At 41.6% G+C, this 12,626-nt stretch overlaps 1 protein-coding gene across 1 annotated transcript; it reads left to right on the forward strand.

Annotated features, from left to right (window-relative positions):
- The first annotated feature begins 7,935 nt into the window (after positions 1 to 7,935).
- On the forward strand, positions 7,936 to 12,400 carry ARF1 (ADP-ribosylation factor 1). The gene is made up of 4 exons (XM_009333280.1): positions 7,936 to 8,117; positions 8,814 to 8,924; positions 9,622 to 9,746; positions 10,821 to 12,400. Exons 1-4 carry the CDS (start codon positions 7,970 to 7,972, stop codon positions 10,980 to 10,982), a joined length of 546 nt encoding a protein of 181 aa, XP_009331555.1. The 5' UTR covers positions 7,936 to 7,969; the 3' UTR covers positions 10,983 to 12,400.
- The last annotated feature ends 226 nt before the right edge of the window (positions 12,401 to 12,626 follow it).

Raw genomic sequence — 12,626 nt, forward strand, 5'->3', positions numbered from 1 at the left:
AAATTGTGTTGTGCTCCAGTTAACACCTGTTTGAAAACCTGCTTTAAGCAGTAGCATTTATACATCTCACTGAGGCACAAATATCAGATAAGCTATTGATTGTGTTAATTGGTGGAAGGAGGAAAAGCTCACAAGCCAAGATTCTGGCTGAATTTGCAGTGAAGTTTAACGAACCATCTTTCTTTAAAAATAAAAGATCGCTTTAGAAATAAAAGCTGCTGAGATGTGTAAAGATGGGCTTTCAAGCAAGAATTTTTAGGGATTTCAACAGCCTTCGCAAGCATCTAGATTGCCTTACAGTGGATAAATTTGGTGAACATAAGTTAACTTTTTCTGAAAAGGAATAGTTCTGATTCTGTTTTTAGAAATCTCTTGAAAGTTTTGCTACTGGAATGCTGTAGAGCTTGTGTTAGAGCTATGACTGTCCTCGGCCATTATTCCTGTTCTTTAACTGATGAGTAAAGAAGTTTATAATCAGCTTCCTACTACAGCAGCTGTTTTTCTGTGTTATTCAGCATTTTTTTTCTTTCTGCTTGTGAGTATCCAATTTTATTTCTTGTTTCTAACACATGCAAACATTGAAGGACTATGGTAGTACTTCTGCTGATGTTTCAATTCTAATAAAACTCTCGTGTCTAATATAGCTCTTATTCATAGGCTGATCTTGTACCTAACGACTAGCTGCGTAGGCTCTGCTTTTGGCATTTTCCCCAAACCAAAAGCCAGTTTCATTACCAAAGCTCTCATGTGAGTTCTTGCCATTTCTACTATGAGTGTAAATGTTGACTTACTGCCCAGTTGCTGGGAATGAGTAACAGGATGTTTGGCTTAAATTTTAGGATTTTGAGCTTGTGAATAGTTCAGCCTCAAAAAACTGTGCGGTGCTTATCTGAAAAGAAGTACTTTGTAACAACCAGTTCTCACATCAGTATACCCACCGTTTAACAGGTGAATACGAAGTCGCAGTCCAAACTTAAGCGTCACAGCTACGTCGGTGGCACCGCTTTATTGCCTGAGCAGCCACAGGCAGTCCGCAGGGAGGTGATGGATGTGCTTTATCTAAAAGCATGAACAGCGACTCCTTCTGTACCTTTCCACCTGTCAACCTATCCTTGAAATAAAGTATTTTTCAGACCAGTTATGTGTTTTTCCTACGTGTTGGTTTGCATGCTGTCGAGTTATGCATGGTAGTGTAGAACTGCTTAAAATAGTTTGAGATTTTGCTGTGAAACAGAAGTAGCTTGCTCCCCCTGCTTGAAGGTGAGAATAAGGGAATAACTGATTTGGGTTTTGAGTATCAAGTCAAACGACCTGCCCTCTTTGCTTGATACTGACTCTTTGGTTTTTATTCTGACTGGTATTTCAGGAGTGAGGAGTTCTTGGGTCTGAGAAATAGGCATGACCCCAAAGGAAATTTTCCCTCTTTTGCCCTTGTTTTGATCTTGTAAGTGGAAATATTTTCTGTTTTCCTGCTGCTCTGAGCCCAGTGCTCTCAAGAGAATGTTACAGCATGTGGAAAAGGCGCTATCCGGGTAATGTGTATAGACAGCAAGATGTTCAACCTACTTAAGTTGAACGAAGGTGCTGCATAAGGAGCAGCTCTGTGTTGTATTTTCTTTTGCCTAGCTTCTCACTTGCAGTTGTTGTCGTCCGTCTGCCTTGAACGTGCAGTGTGCATCTGGGCGCTTTTTAGTTGGTCACTGCAAGCCTTTGGTGGCCAAATCCAACTGTGCCTCTTTAGATGCAAGTACAGTTATGTATCTTTAGCTTTCATTTCACGTGCCGCTTCAATGCCAGCACCTTTCCTCTAACCTCTCTTAAAAGACAAATAACAAGGTTGTGATCATTTAGGACTTTTCCACCTCATGCTTGGCAGAAGCACCTCCAATGTAAAGTGGGGAAAATTGTTGCAGTGGCAGGTTTTGATCTCCACAGTTAACGCTCCCCTACTTTTAATGGGTACAACTACAAAGGAGTTGGGACGTACTATTAATGAAGAGCTCTGAGAAGAGGTGGCCTTTATTCCAGAGATAAATAAGTCCAAGATAATCCCCTGGTGAAGAAAGAACCTGGCCTGCTTGTTCGCTGCTCTTAAATTTTGTGTGTGGTCTATGCCTAGTGATGTTAGTATGGCCTAAAGTCTCAGGTAACTCAAATCAAAATTGTTTAAGCTAAATTCCAGTGTTAAGGCCCCAAAGTTAAAGGGCTTGAGTTGATAAGTAGTCATCTTTCACTCGGGTTATCAGATGCGGAAGGCCAGTAGACAACTTCTAAAAATACTTGAATATATCTGTGCTGGAATAGCCGTGTATTGGGCCACCCTGGCTAGATATAAAGAAGCGTTTTGAGCAAGAGTGTTTTTCAAAATTTGCTGTAACAGAACACTTTAGCCTGTAAAGAAATTACTTCGAGTTCAAAAGAATGCAGCTGTACTTAACTGACTGTGCCTGCTGAGCGGTGGTGTGAAATACTGTGGCCCTAGATTAATCCTAAATTTTAGCAGTGTTCTATTCTTGTTGGATGACTTCTCACATTCTCTTTTAAATCACGCTTTATATTGTAAAGAACAAGCTGCCAAAAAAAATTATTTGCCAGTTGTTACTGGTGTTACATGCAAGAACAGCTGTTGAACTTGAATTTTTTTATTAAAAGCTTTCTCGCCTCGTTTACATACAGGTTTGGTGATCTTCTGTATGAATATTTTGCTTCTCTTGACATTTTAATTTAAAATGTCTAGAATGCTATAAAGTAGAAACATGATACAGGCCAACTAGTGATAACTGACTGGATTTCAAGTCAATATTTCTGTTAAATAACAAATTGATCAATTTTTGTTCTGGTGACTGATACAACTCCTGTGTTAATACCAGGTTAGGAATTATGGGTTTGGGGTTTTTCTAATTGTATTAGAGGTGGGGTTAGTGCTTAGGTCAATGTCAAGCAGACTTTCCTTTAAATGGAGATGTGCTTTTGGTAGTAATTCAGTTGTCTCGTAAGCGCACGTTTTACTTGCCATAGGTGTCTAAGCAAAATAGAACAAGGTGCAGAAAGCTACTAGGAAAAAGCTTTTTGGTAAACCTGCAACTGTTAGGGGTTTTAGCTTGTGCTTTAGCATTAGTATTTTGACTGGTTATAACTGTGCAATGCAGTATGTCATTGGTAGTTGGCACCATGTTTGTCTCTCCTTGAAACGGGCATTTAAAACAAGATATGAATGTCCTAGGGAGACGTAATAGTTCCCAGAGATAAATGCCCTCTGTATCTCGGAGTGCTGTGCAGAGAAGAGACAGAGAATTAAGCTTTTCTTGACTGATCTTCATCGTCGCTGGTATTTTTCGGCTATAGAGAACAGATTGCCAAAATGGTTGTGCCCAGCAAGTTTGGTTATGCCACTTGAAAAGTTGTGAGCGTTATTTTTTTCGCTGTGGGAGCCTTATGTGGTAAGTGCTGGTACGTAGAAATGAAATAAATGTATTTCTGTACTGCAGGCATAATTTGACTAAATAACGCATATGGCATCCTTTATCTTAGCCTCTGATTTTGTCTGCTATGGTGTGTTTAAAGAAATGGTGTAAACCTGAAGGAAACTGTGGCATTTGCCACAACTCCTGGCTCAGTGAAGTTTAATCTCTGTGGTCAAAGAGAACTTTTCCAGAGGTGCAAAATTAAGGTTATGCAGCGATTTCAAGATGTAGCTACGCTTTCTTTGATGTACTGCATACCGTTCTGGTCATACTTCTGTGGGATGAGGAGTTAACAGCTCGTCCAGGAAGTTTGGAGGTCAAGAAGTGTATTTGACTTCTCAAGATGAGCAGCCTGAATGAAATGACATTAAAATGCATTAACGTGCAGTTAAATATAAAATGCTGCAGAAGATTAAGTGGTGAATGGTCTTTGGCCTTGAGATATTCCTCAGAGCTCTTATTCTAACCACCTACAATTAATAAAAGCAAATTCTAGTTCTTACTCATGGGCTGTATCGCTTTAACAGACACCAGGCTGCCTGCTATTGCAGACACTCATTCATTTCTAACTCATTACACTGAGCCTTTCTGAAAAAGGCTGCCTGTTCTCCTAATTGCTTATCTAAATGTATTGCTTACTAGAAAACAGGCTGCTGAAAATACCTTGTTTCCTGAAACAAAACCTGCAGTCTTATCCAGTGAACGTCTTTCTCACTGTTTACCAATGGCACATTATGTCTTACCTGAACCTGCCTAACAGGTTTTTACTGCTGTGAGGATCTTGAGGTGGGGTAGACTAGGTTAAGGTGTGCTTCAGGGCTTCGATGGGCAGGGAGAAACGCGTCGTACAGACAGTTCAGTTTTGGGGTGAGCTGGATTTGTTGAGGGGTGGTGAGCTTCTATTTCTAGAAGCTGAAGTTGCGCTGAGGGACTGTGCACGCAGTGCTCTGCAAAAATAGTCTGTGCTGTTTATTCAAATTGTTCCCTTTCATGCACAAATCTTCCTACTTAGCCTCTTTTGAAGATGTGCTGAAGTACTACAAGCCGCTCGCAAGCCACAGTCTTTCATGTTTGCAGGCATTTTATTGAACTTGTGCTTCTAAAATTACCAGTGTAGCAATTGCTGACAACATTTGGGTTGAGGAAAAGAGAAAGTTAAGCTTCAGTATGGAATATGGGCAATGTATTGGCAAGTCCTGGTGCAGATTGCAAATGCTGAAGATGCCTGAAAAGTGGCGGGATTGCTTCGGTAACCTAAAAGGGTCTTAAATTTCCTCGTGTTTTCAGACTGTGTATGTTAGTTCTCATGGTCCAGCTAATGGGCTGAAACGAGAATTAAAGTAAGCAGATTCAGCTCTGAAGTACACTGGAAGTAATCGCGTGATCCCTCAGCTGAGTTGTATTAATGGGAAACGGCTCTAAACTGTCGCGGCAGATTCTGCTGCGGTAGCGTCTACCCTGTTTGACAGCACAAATGGTCTAAAAAGCAGAGACCCGATGGCTGGTCACAGTTGTGATGATGATTTGGTTGAGGATTTTAACGATACTGGGGAAGGAACTCGAGGTGCTTTTGCTTCGATAATAGAAAGTAATGAAATACTGGCAGGGACAGTGTAGGGAGAGGAGTGTAATGTGCAAAACCGTGGGAGTATGATTTCCTTTTCTGTGGCAATAGATGAACGTGATTCTAGCTGCTGGTCCGAGGATGGTCCTGCCGATGGTGAAGACAGAGACCCTCTCTTTCGCCCCAGCAGCATCCAGCAAGTAACTGGTGGGACCCACAACGGTTTGTGGGAGTTCTGCAGATGGGTTTCTCCTTGTATTTTTGTTTTAGACAGCAATGATTCCACTGCTTTCTAGTCAACATCTAAACACGCTTGTCTTGCAGGGGTGGGCTGTAAACTACGTTTCACTGCCTACAAAAATAAATGGGACTTTCTGCAATGTCACCTACCCTGAAGTACCAAATAAAGTTACACATGTGGTTTAGATATCGGGAGTGTGGAAGAGAATAAGAAGGAAATGGAAACCAAGTACTTAAATGTATCGTCACTTCTTATTCTTCACAAAAAGTAAAAACAGGGAGGATGGGTGGTATAAAAGCAGCTTCAGTGGTGGAGGGCAGACTTGACCTGGAAATAGCTGCCAGGAAAACAAGGATCTAACGGGATTCACTACTGTTAGTGCCGAGTGTAAGTAACTTGTTCAGCAGACTGTGACTTCTCTGGGGTGTGAAAAGATGTGGATGTAAATGGATTTTGCTGTGTTACCTGATCACTGCCGTTGACCCAAGCATTTAATAACCTGTTATGCTTTTAAACGTGCAGAAACAGAAGAAATGCATTCTTTTGGAGGGCTTGTAAGGTTCTTTTGCTACAAAAGTTCTCACACTCATTTTGGAGGGTTACAAGAGCTGTGGTATTTTACCAGGTTACAGTTCAACCCTAACCATTGCTTTTCAGATGGAGCAGAAGATAGAGGGAGCGTGAGCAGGCGGACAAAGGAAAGCTTTACAGCCTCCCTCCCCTCCAGCCCAGCAAGAGCTGCTGTTGTGGGCTGGGGAGTGAGATTTCCTGCTGTGTGAGTGATTTGGACAAACAGGGACTCCAGCAAAACTGTTTTCTCTACTTCCTAATTAACTTTCCTGTTTATACAGCTTTTGTATATTCAAGTGGGAGTTGAATATTCATGGTCGTGCTTCAGAAATATGAAGGAAATGGTGGAATAATAGAACTTTTAAACCTTCCGTTTGGTTTTAATCCCCAGGCTGCCCTGTCTGGCTTACAGATGATCTTAGTTTTAAAGTTTCGATCACACTGAGCTTCCATCATACAAAATAAATTAATCTTTGACTTGAGTTACTTCAGCAAGTTGAAGTGGTGATGTCTTTCAGGAACTCTGGAGTGGACTCTGAACTTCTCTGTGGAGCTGCTGGTGCTAAGACATGTGACTTAGTTAATGTTACCGTGCCCGGCTTTGGGTTAAAAACTGTGTGCAGCAAAGCTTCCTCCTGAGAAGGGCAGAACTGCGTAGACCTTTCTTGGTGCCATATGAGGAAGCCAGACTTCATACATCCCTAGCGTAGAGCTAAACAGAGCGGGACAAGATTTGTGTTCTGTGGTGCGCTTTTCCGTTCAAAGCTGCTTTAATTGTCTTAAATAGGTATTCTGTAAAGTCTGTTTCCAGTGAGAATTCTGCTTCAAGCACACAGCTTCATCGTGAAATACAGAATATCTTCAAGAGATGATTGAAACTTCGTATCGCGCTTTAAATTGTGTGACTTGGTTTACAGGAGACCCCTCCTTTGAATGTTACACGTCTTGGCTGCGTGTGCTCCTGCTGTCTGAAGCTTGTATTTTCAGCTGGGCTCAGTCTTTTCAAACTGACATCTGAGAGCTCCTAGACACAGCAGCACTAGAGGTGTGAATCGACACTGTCGCCACTATCCTCATCTACACCCCACTGTAAAGCTTTCAGGCTGCTTTTTTTCCATGTCTTACGTGAGCAGAGTAATAGTTCTCTTGGTGATTTCAAACTCGCTGTAAACTGTGTAGTAGTAAGTTTGGGAAGTGTGTGTGGGGGGGAAATCTGTGGGAGAAGGGAAGAAGTGGACAAGTTGTGGTGGGGTGGATCCCGTCCCAAGGGCACAGGGAGCGCCTGTGAGGGCTGGAGCGGAGAGGCAGTTTCCCCAGTTCCTAAACAGGAAGCTCCTGGCGTTGTTAAATCGCTTCGGAGCGTCCAAGCAGAAGTGTTCGCAGTGGAGGAAGAAGCGTTCGTTTCTAAGCCTGCCTCTTCTAATGTGGCTATAAATTTTCAGTAGTTAAGTTTTCGTAAATGTGGATTTGCTTCCTAGAGGAGGTCTCCACTGTTAATGAAGGTAGAACACTGCTTTGTGTTCACGTTGCATTCACAGGCCGTTTCCTTGGGGTTTGAGAGGAAGGAAACTGTTCTGAGTAGGGGAGAGTCCAAGCTGTATTCTGAGTTTCCTTTGCAAAAGAAGGACCGGCTATTGGTGCGCTAAGCAGCAAAGAGATGAGCACACATTTAAAACTTCTTTTAACTGCAGGTCAATTAGAAAAAGTGTGTTTTATGGTGACGCTGTAGGCTGCAGATAAATTATCCCATAACAATGGGGGACAAAGTCCCTGAAGTGGTCAGTTGCGTTGAAAGCAAACCATGAATTTTGCAAACAAAAGTTTGAGAACAGCATTTAATACTAAAATCTCTGAAAGAATGTTTGAAAGATTTAAAGCACCCGGAACAATGTCTTTTTATAAGGAGTAAGTTTTGGCGTATCTGTTCATCTCTGTATTGCTTCAGTATGGGGAAGAATAATGTACGGTGATGGCTGGGGGTATCTAAAGAATTCGTATTATGTGATACTCTTTTTTTTTGTGGTGGTGGTTGATTATGCCCTGCTCAGAACACAGCCCTTGGTAACTCATGAGTGATACTGTGATCTTTTTCCCCTAGACTTCACTGGCCAGTGAGAACATATCTCAAGCATGGGAAATATTTTTGCTAACCTCTTCAAAGGCCTTTTTGGCAAAAAAGAAATGCGTATTCTAATGGTTGGTCTGGATGCTGCAGGAAAGACTACTATTTTGTACAAACTTAAACTCGGTGAAATAGTAACTACTATTCCTACTATAGGTAAGATTTTTACATTTCTATAACTGCTTGCTTTGAGATTTGAGTCTTATTGTTTGCAGTAGTATCTTATCTCAGCTGCTGCTCTGTTGATTTAAGCAACTTCATGCTGTGCCCTGACTTGACTGTCAGAACAAACACTTGCTAAATCCAGGGTATGGAGATGGCACAGCCAAATTTTCCGGCACGGGAGGAGAGTACATGACTTTTTTTCACTCCATTCCCTCTCTTTAGTCATTTGTGGAGCAACCCTTTATGGGCCGCAGAAGGGCAGTCTGCCCTCCTGAGCGTGTTGTGGCATCAAGTAGATTAGTCCGAGAAGCAGAGGGTGACACTTCTTTTTTGGAGGGTGACTGTGAGAACTGTGTGATCGGAGGCATACCTTATTTGCAGTCCTTAAAGCCCAGGGTGTTCTGATGCAACATAGTTTGCTCTGCATTTTGTAGCTGCTCGGGTAGTGATTACAGCTGCTGTTCATTAGTTTGATTGCAGAGGGGATGGTGGTGGGAGCAGGAGTTCCAGAGAACCCATGTTTGTCTGCTGTGAGGGCTTCACTGTAGGATTCTGCTTATTTAAAGTACATTTAAATTTTAAGGTAAATTTTTTTTAGTGATGACATTCTGAGTGTGACTTGGTAAATGCAATAGGTCCAGGGCCAACTGTGTTTAACTGAGATTTTTGCCACAATTTCTATTTTAGGTTTCAATGTGGAAACAGTAGAATACAAGAACATTAGCTTCACAGTCTGGGATGTAGGCGGTCAGGATAAGATCAGACCACTCTGGCGTCATTATTTCCAGAACACACAAGGTAAGTCTGAATGCTTAAATCGCAGGTTTCCAGAATCTAAAAGGTTGGTTTTTTTTAATGCCCTTACTAAGATAATTTTGCAAGTTTCTTGGGGGGGGGAATGGAAATATTTATTATTATAAACGGGTGTGTTTGTGTGCTGCTCTGGCTCTTCTGTTAAGCTAGTGCAGATACAAAGAGGGATGGGAAGAAATCTAGAAACCGGTCTTCCTTGTCCATCTGACTCGGAGTGAGTTGAGAATTTTGCTTTTCTTCTGTAAGCATCACAGCTCTCTGCCTTGGCTTCAGAGCAGAGTTTTTGCTGCAAGCTCTGAACAGCCCCATGAACCGAGAGTTTGTCACTTCTTCCACTACTGTGCCTTTATGATGTGCATGCAATTTGAGTCCCGTCACGGGATTTCAAGAGTTGCTGCTCACTGGTAAATATCAAGTGGTTATGTAGATGAAGCGCGCAAGTTCCAAAAACGCAAATGCAAGCTAACACTCGCTTTCACCAGCTTTCAGCAGCAAGAACAGACTTTCTCTCAGACATGAGATTACAGTAATAAGAAAACTGTATTTTTCTGAGATTATATGTACACACGCTGAATTGTTTTGCATTATTTCTCTTCAAAGCTGAGTTCTGACCTCCAGAAGTATTTATCATTCGTAAATAACTTCTGGTGTATGCTTACTCTGATTGTTTGCTTATTTCTAGGTCTGATTTTTGTGGTTGACAGTAATGACAGAGAACGGGTGAATGAGGCCAGAGAAGAGCTTATGAGAATGTTGGCGGAAGATGAGCTTAGAGATGCTGTTTTATTAGTGTTTGCTAACAAACAGGTAGGCCCAAGAAGGGTGTCTTTCTGTAAGAACTCTTGAAAACGTACAACATACTTGTGAGTGCTAGATCTTGAACTTGACGTTCACGTTTTCAGTGTAATAATAGATAAGCTCTCGGTAAATGTCCATTCAGTTTTGTTGAAGACGACAAACCCATAGATAAAACTACCCTGTTCTCATAAGAAAGGAGCATCCTGAACAGTCTTGGCCAATAGAAATTCTTGTATTTTCAGTTTTAGAGAACAATTCTACCAGTTTGATTTTTAAGGTTGGCTTGGCTCAAGTATAGCACTTGCCCAAGCTTCCTCCCAAGAGGGAGGAGGGCCAGAATGCCAGAACCTCCCCGAATTCGTCAGCTGGGGTGTTTGAGGGCACTGCTGGTGTTGGTGGAAGCACTGGGCTGACTTTTAATGTACCTGTGTTGACCTGTGAGCTGTACTCTTCCAGGCCACAAAGCGAGCTGAGAGTTCTGCCTTTTATTGCTTGTAAAGGCCTCGATAGCTTAAACTGAAATGCTGAGGGTCTTAAATATGACTAGTAAACTTACCCAAGGAGTAACACCCTGCTTCATCGATTGCACAGGCCCAGTTGTGAAGGGTAAAGAAGCCATAAGTCTTGTCTAGGAGCGGGAAAGGTGGACTATAAACAGGAGCAGTACTAAGCCGACTGCTACTTTGTGATAAAAGGTGATCTTAAACCATAACTGCAGTCGCAGAAAATATCTCCTGAGTGGAAAGTGAATGAAACAGCCCTTGAATTTTAAGCAGTTTTGGGTCGACACCGAGGAGCTTGACGACTTGCTCCAAACGTCAGATGTCTCGCTTCTGTTTTCTGAAGAGAAATATTCCGTAATACGTGCTTTTGATCGTGGTGTTAAACCTTTGAGACTTTTCTCAGTATAGGGGGAATAGCTTGAATATAGGAGCAATCCACTGAGTTTTTCTGGAAGAGAAGCTCCAAGAGCTCTCAACTTTCTTTTAACGGCTTTAAAGCTGACGATCAGAAACGGTTTAGGGAGGCGGGCATTTCTTCTCAGCGAGCAGGGGAGAAAATGACTCTTCTTCCTTCCCTCAGGACCTGCCAAACGCGATGAATGCAGCAGAAATCACAGACAAACTTGGACTGCATTCTCTTCGTCACAGGAACTGGTATATCCAGGCAACCTGTGCCACTAGTGGAGACGGTCTCTATGAAGGACTGGACTGGTTGTCCAATCAGCTCCGAAACCAGAAATGAAACCATAAACCTTCCTCTTCCCTCTTTTTCCACCCCTCCCTCCTATTTCCTCCTATTCGCCCTTCGCTTTACTCTAATGTGGCAAACTGTGCTACTTTGTGGTATTGAGTGCCGGAAGCTGTTTTCATTTCTTTTGTCACAGTATATATTGCATCATGCTGTAAATGTGGCAAATACAAGCCTGAAAACAGTTAGGTTTCTTATTTAATGTAAATAGTTTTTGTTTCCAATGAGGCAGTTTCTGGTACTCCTATGCAATATTACTCAGCTTTTTTATTGTAAAGAATCAACTCACTGTTTAGTACTTGGAAGGGATTTAAGTGGGTTAACATAAGGGTTGCCAGTGGTCCTTGTGCAAGTAGAGCTGAATACTATCTCGGCTGGGTTGTGAGATCTGTGAGATCCATTTTGGTGGTTGGTTTTTAACCTGAATTCTGTATTTTTTTAAATAGTCAAGGAAAAGTAAAAACACTTCAACATACAAACGTTTGACATAGCTTCTGCTGTTCTAGCTCTAATGTGGTGACTTTTGATTCTTTTGGAATGGTGAAGCAACGATCGACACCCAACTAGCTTCATCTGGTTAAAGAACAGATCATAACTAATAGATCTCTGGCTCTTTCTGTAGCTCGTAGTATGTGCTCATATTTGTTCATATTCGTTAAAAGGATTGTCGGACCTGGTTTAGATGAGCTCGCAGACTCACGCTAAACTTCTGACTCTTGGTTCAGGTGAGATTTATCGCTTCCATTGAACTTGAGTAGTTTCCAGAAGTCACATTTTTATCCCGTCATATTTGTCAAAAGTGTTTTGTACTTTTCTTGCGTGTAAACCACTCCAGAAGGCAAACCTTTCCACAGAAAGCACAGCCTATACTAGTCCTAAGCTCTATAGGCAGAAAGTACTGTACTTAACGTAAGAATTGCCATGAAAAACACCAAACATCTATGTATAGTGTCTAGGAAAAAAAAAAAAGCATGAGAGTTTGGAGAGTCATTCCACTCTAGAAGTATTCAATCCCATTTTGGAACAATCCCATATCTGTATATGTGTGAAAACCCTTGGCATCCCTCATACTGCAAGGTTCAGATTTGCCATCAGAAAAAAAGACCTCTTTACTTTTCTTTTGTATTTTGATAAACACTGAAGAAGCTGGAGCTGTTAAACTTTAACTTGAGGAACTATCAGAACTGGTTTATTTAGTGTTGTGGAAACCTTTATTGCTTTCAATACACAATTAGTAATCGACTGTTTTGTATACTTGTTTTCAGTTTTCATTTCGTCAAACAAGCACTGTAATTAAAGCTATTAGAATAAAATCTCTTAACTATTTCATGTTTTATGCCTTGCTGTTCATTTGATCATCTTGGCAGAATCATAATGAAATACTTGTTGAATAAAAAGTTTCATGAAACTTGCGCTGGTATCATGTTGTTTTGTATCATCTTTGTGCTAGATTAATGCAAATCCAGCCAGCATATTGCCACGTCACAATTTGCATGAAACTTCCAGCACGTCTCCCGTGTTTTTCCAAATAACGTATCATTCCTAGTTGGACTCCTGCGGGTGAAGAGGTGGGCAGCGGTTCTTTGGTCCCGTTGGCTTCTGCTGGGTTCCCTTCATTGCCTCAAGGGCATCTGTTGA

Source organism: Pygoscelis adeliae, unplaced genomic scaffold (assembly GCF_000699105.1).
Source record: "Pygoscelis adeliae isolate BGI_AS28 unplaced genomic scaffold, ASM69910v1 Scaffold88, whole genome shotgun sequence".
Taxonomy (NCBI): Eukaryota; Metazoa; Chordata; class Aves; order Sphenisciformes; family Spheniscidae; genus Pygoscelis; species Pygoscelis adeliae.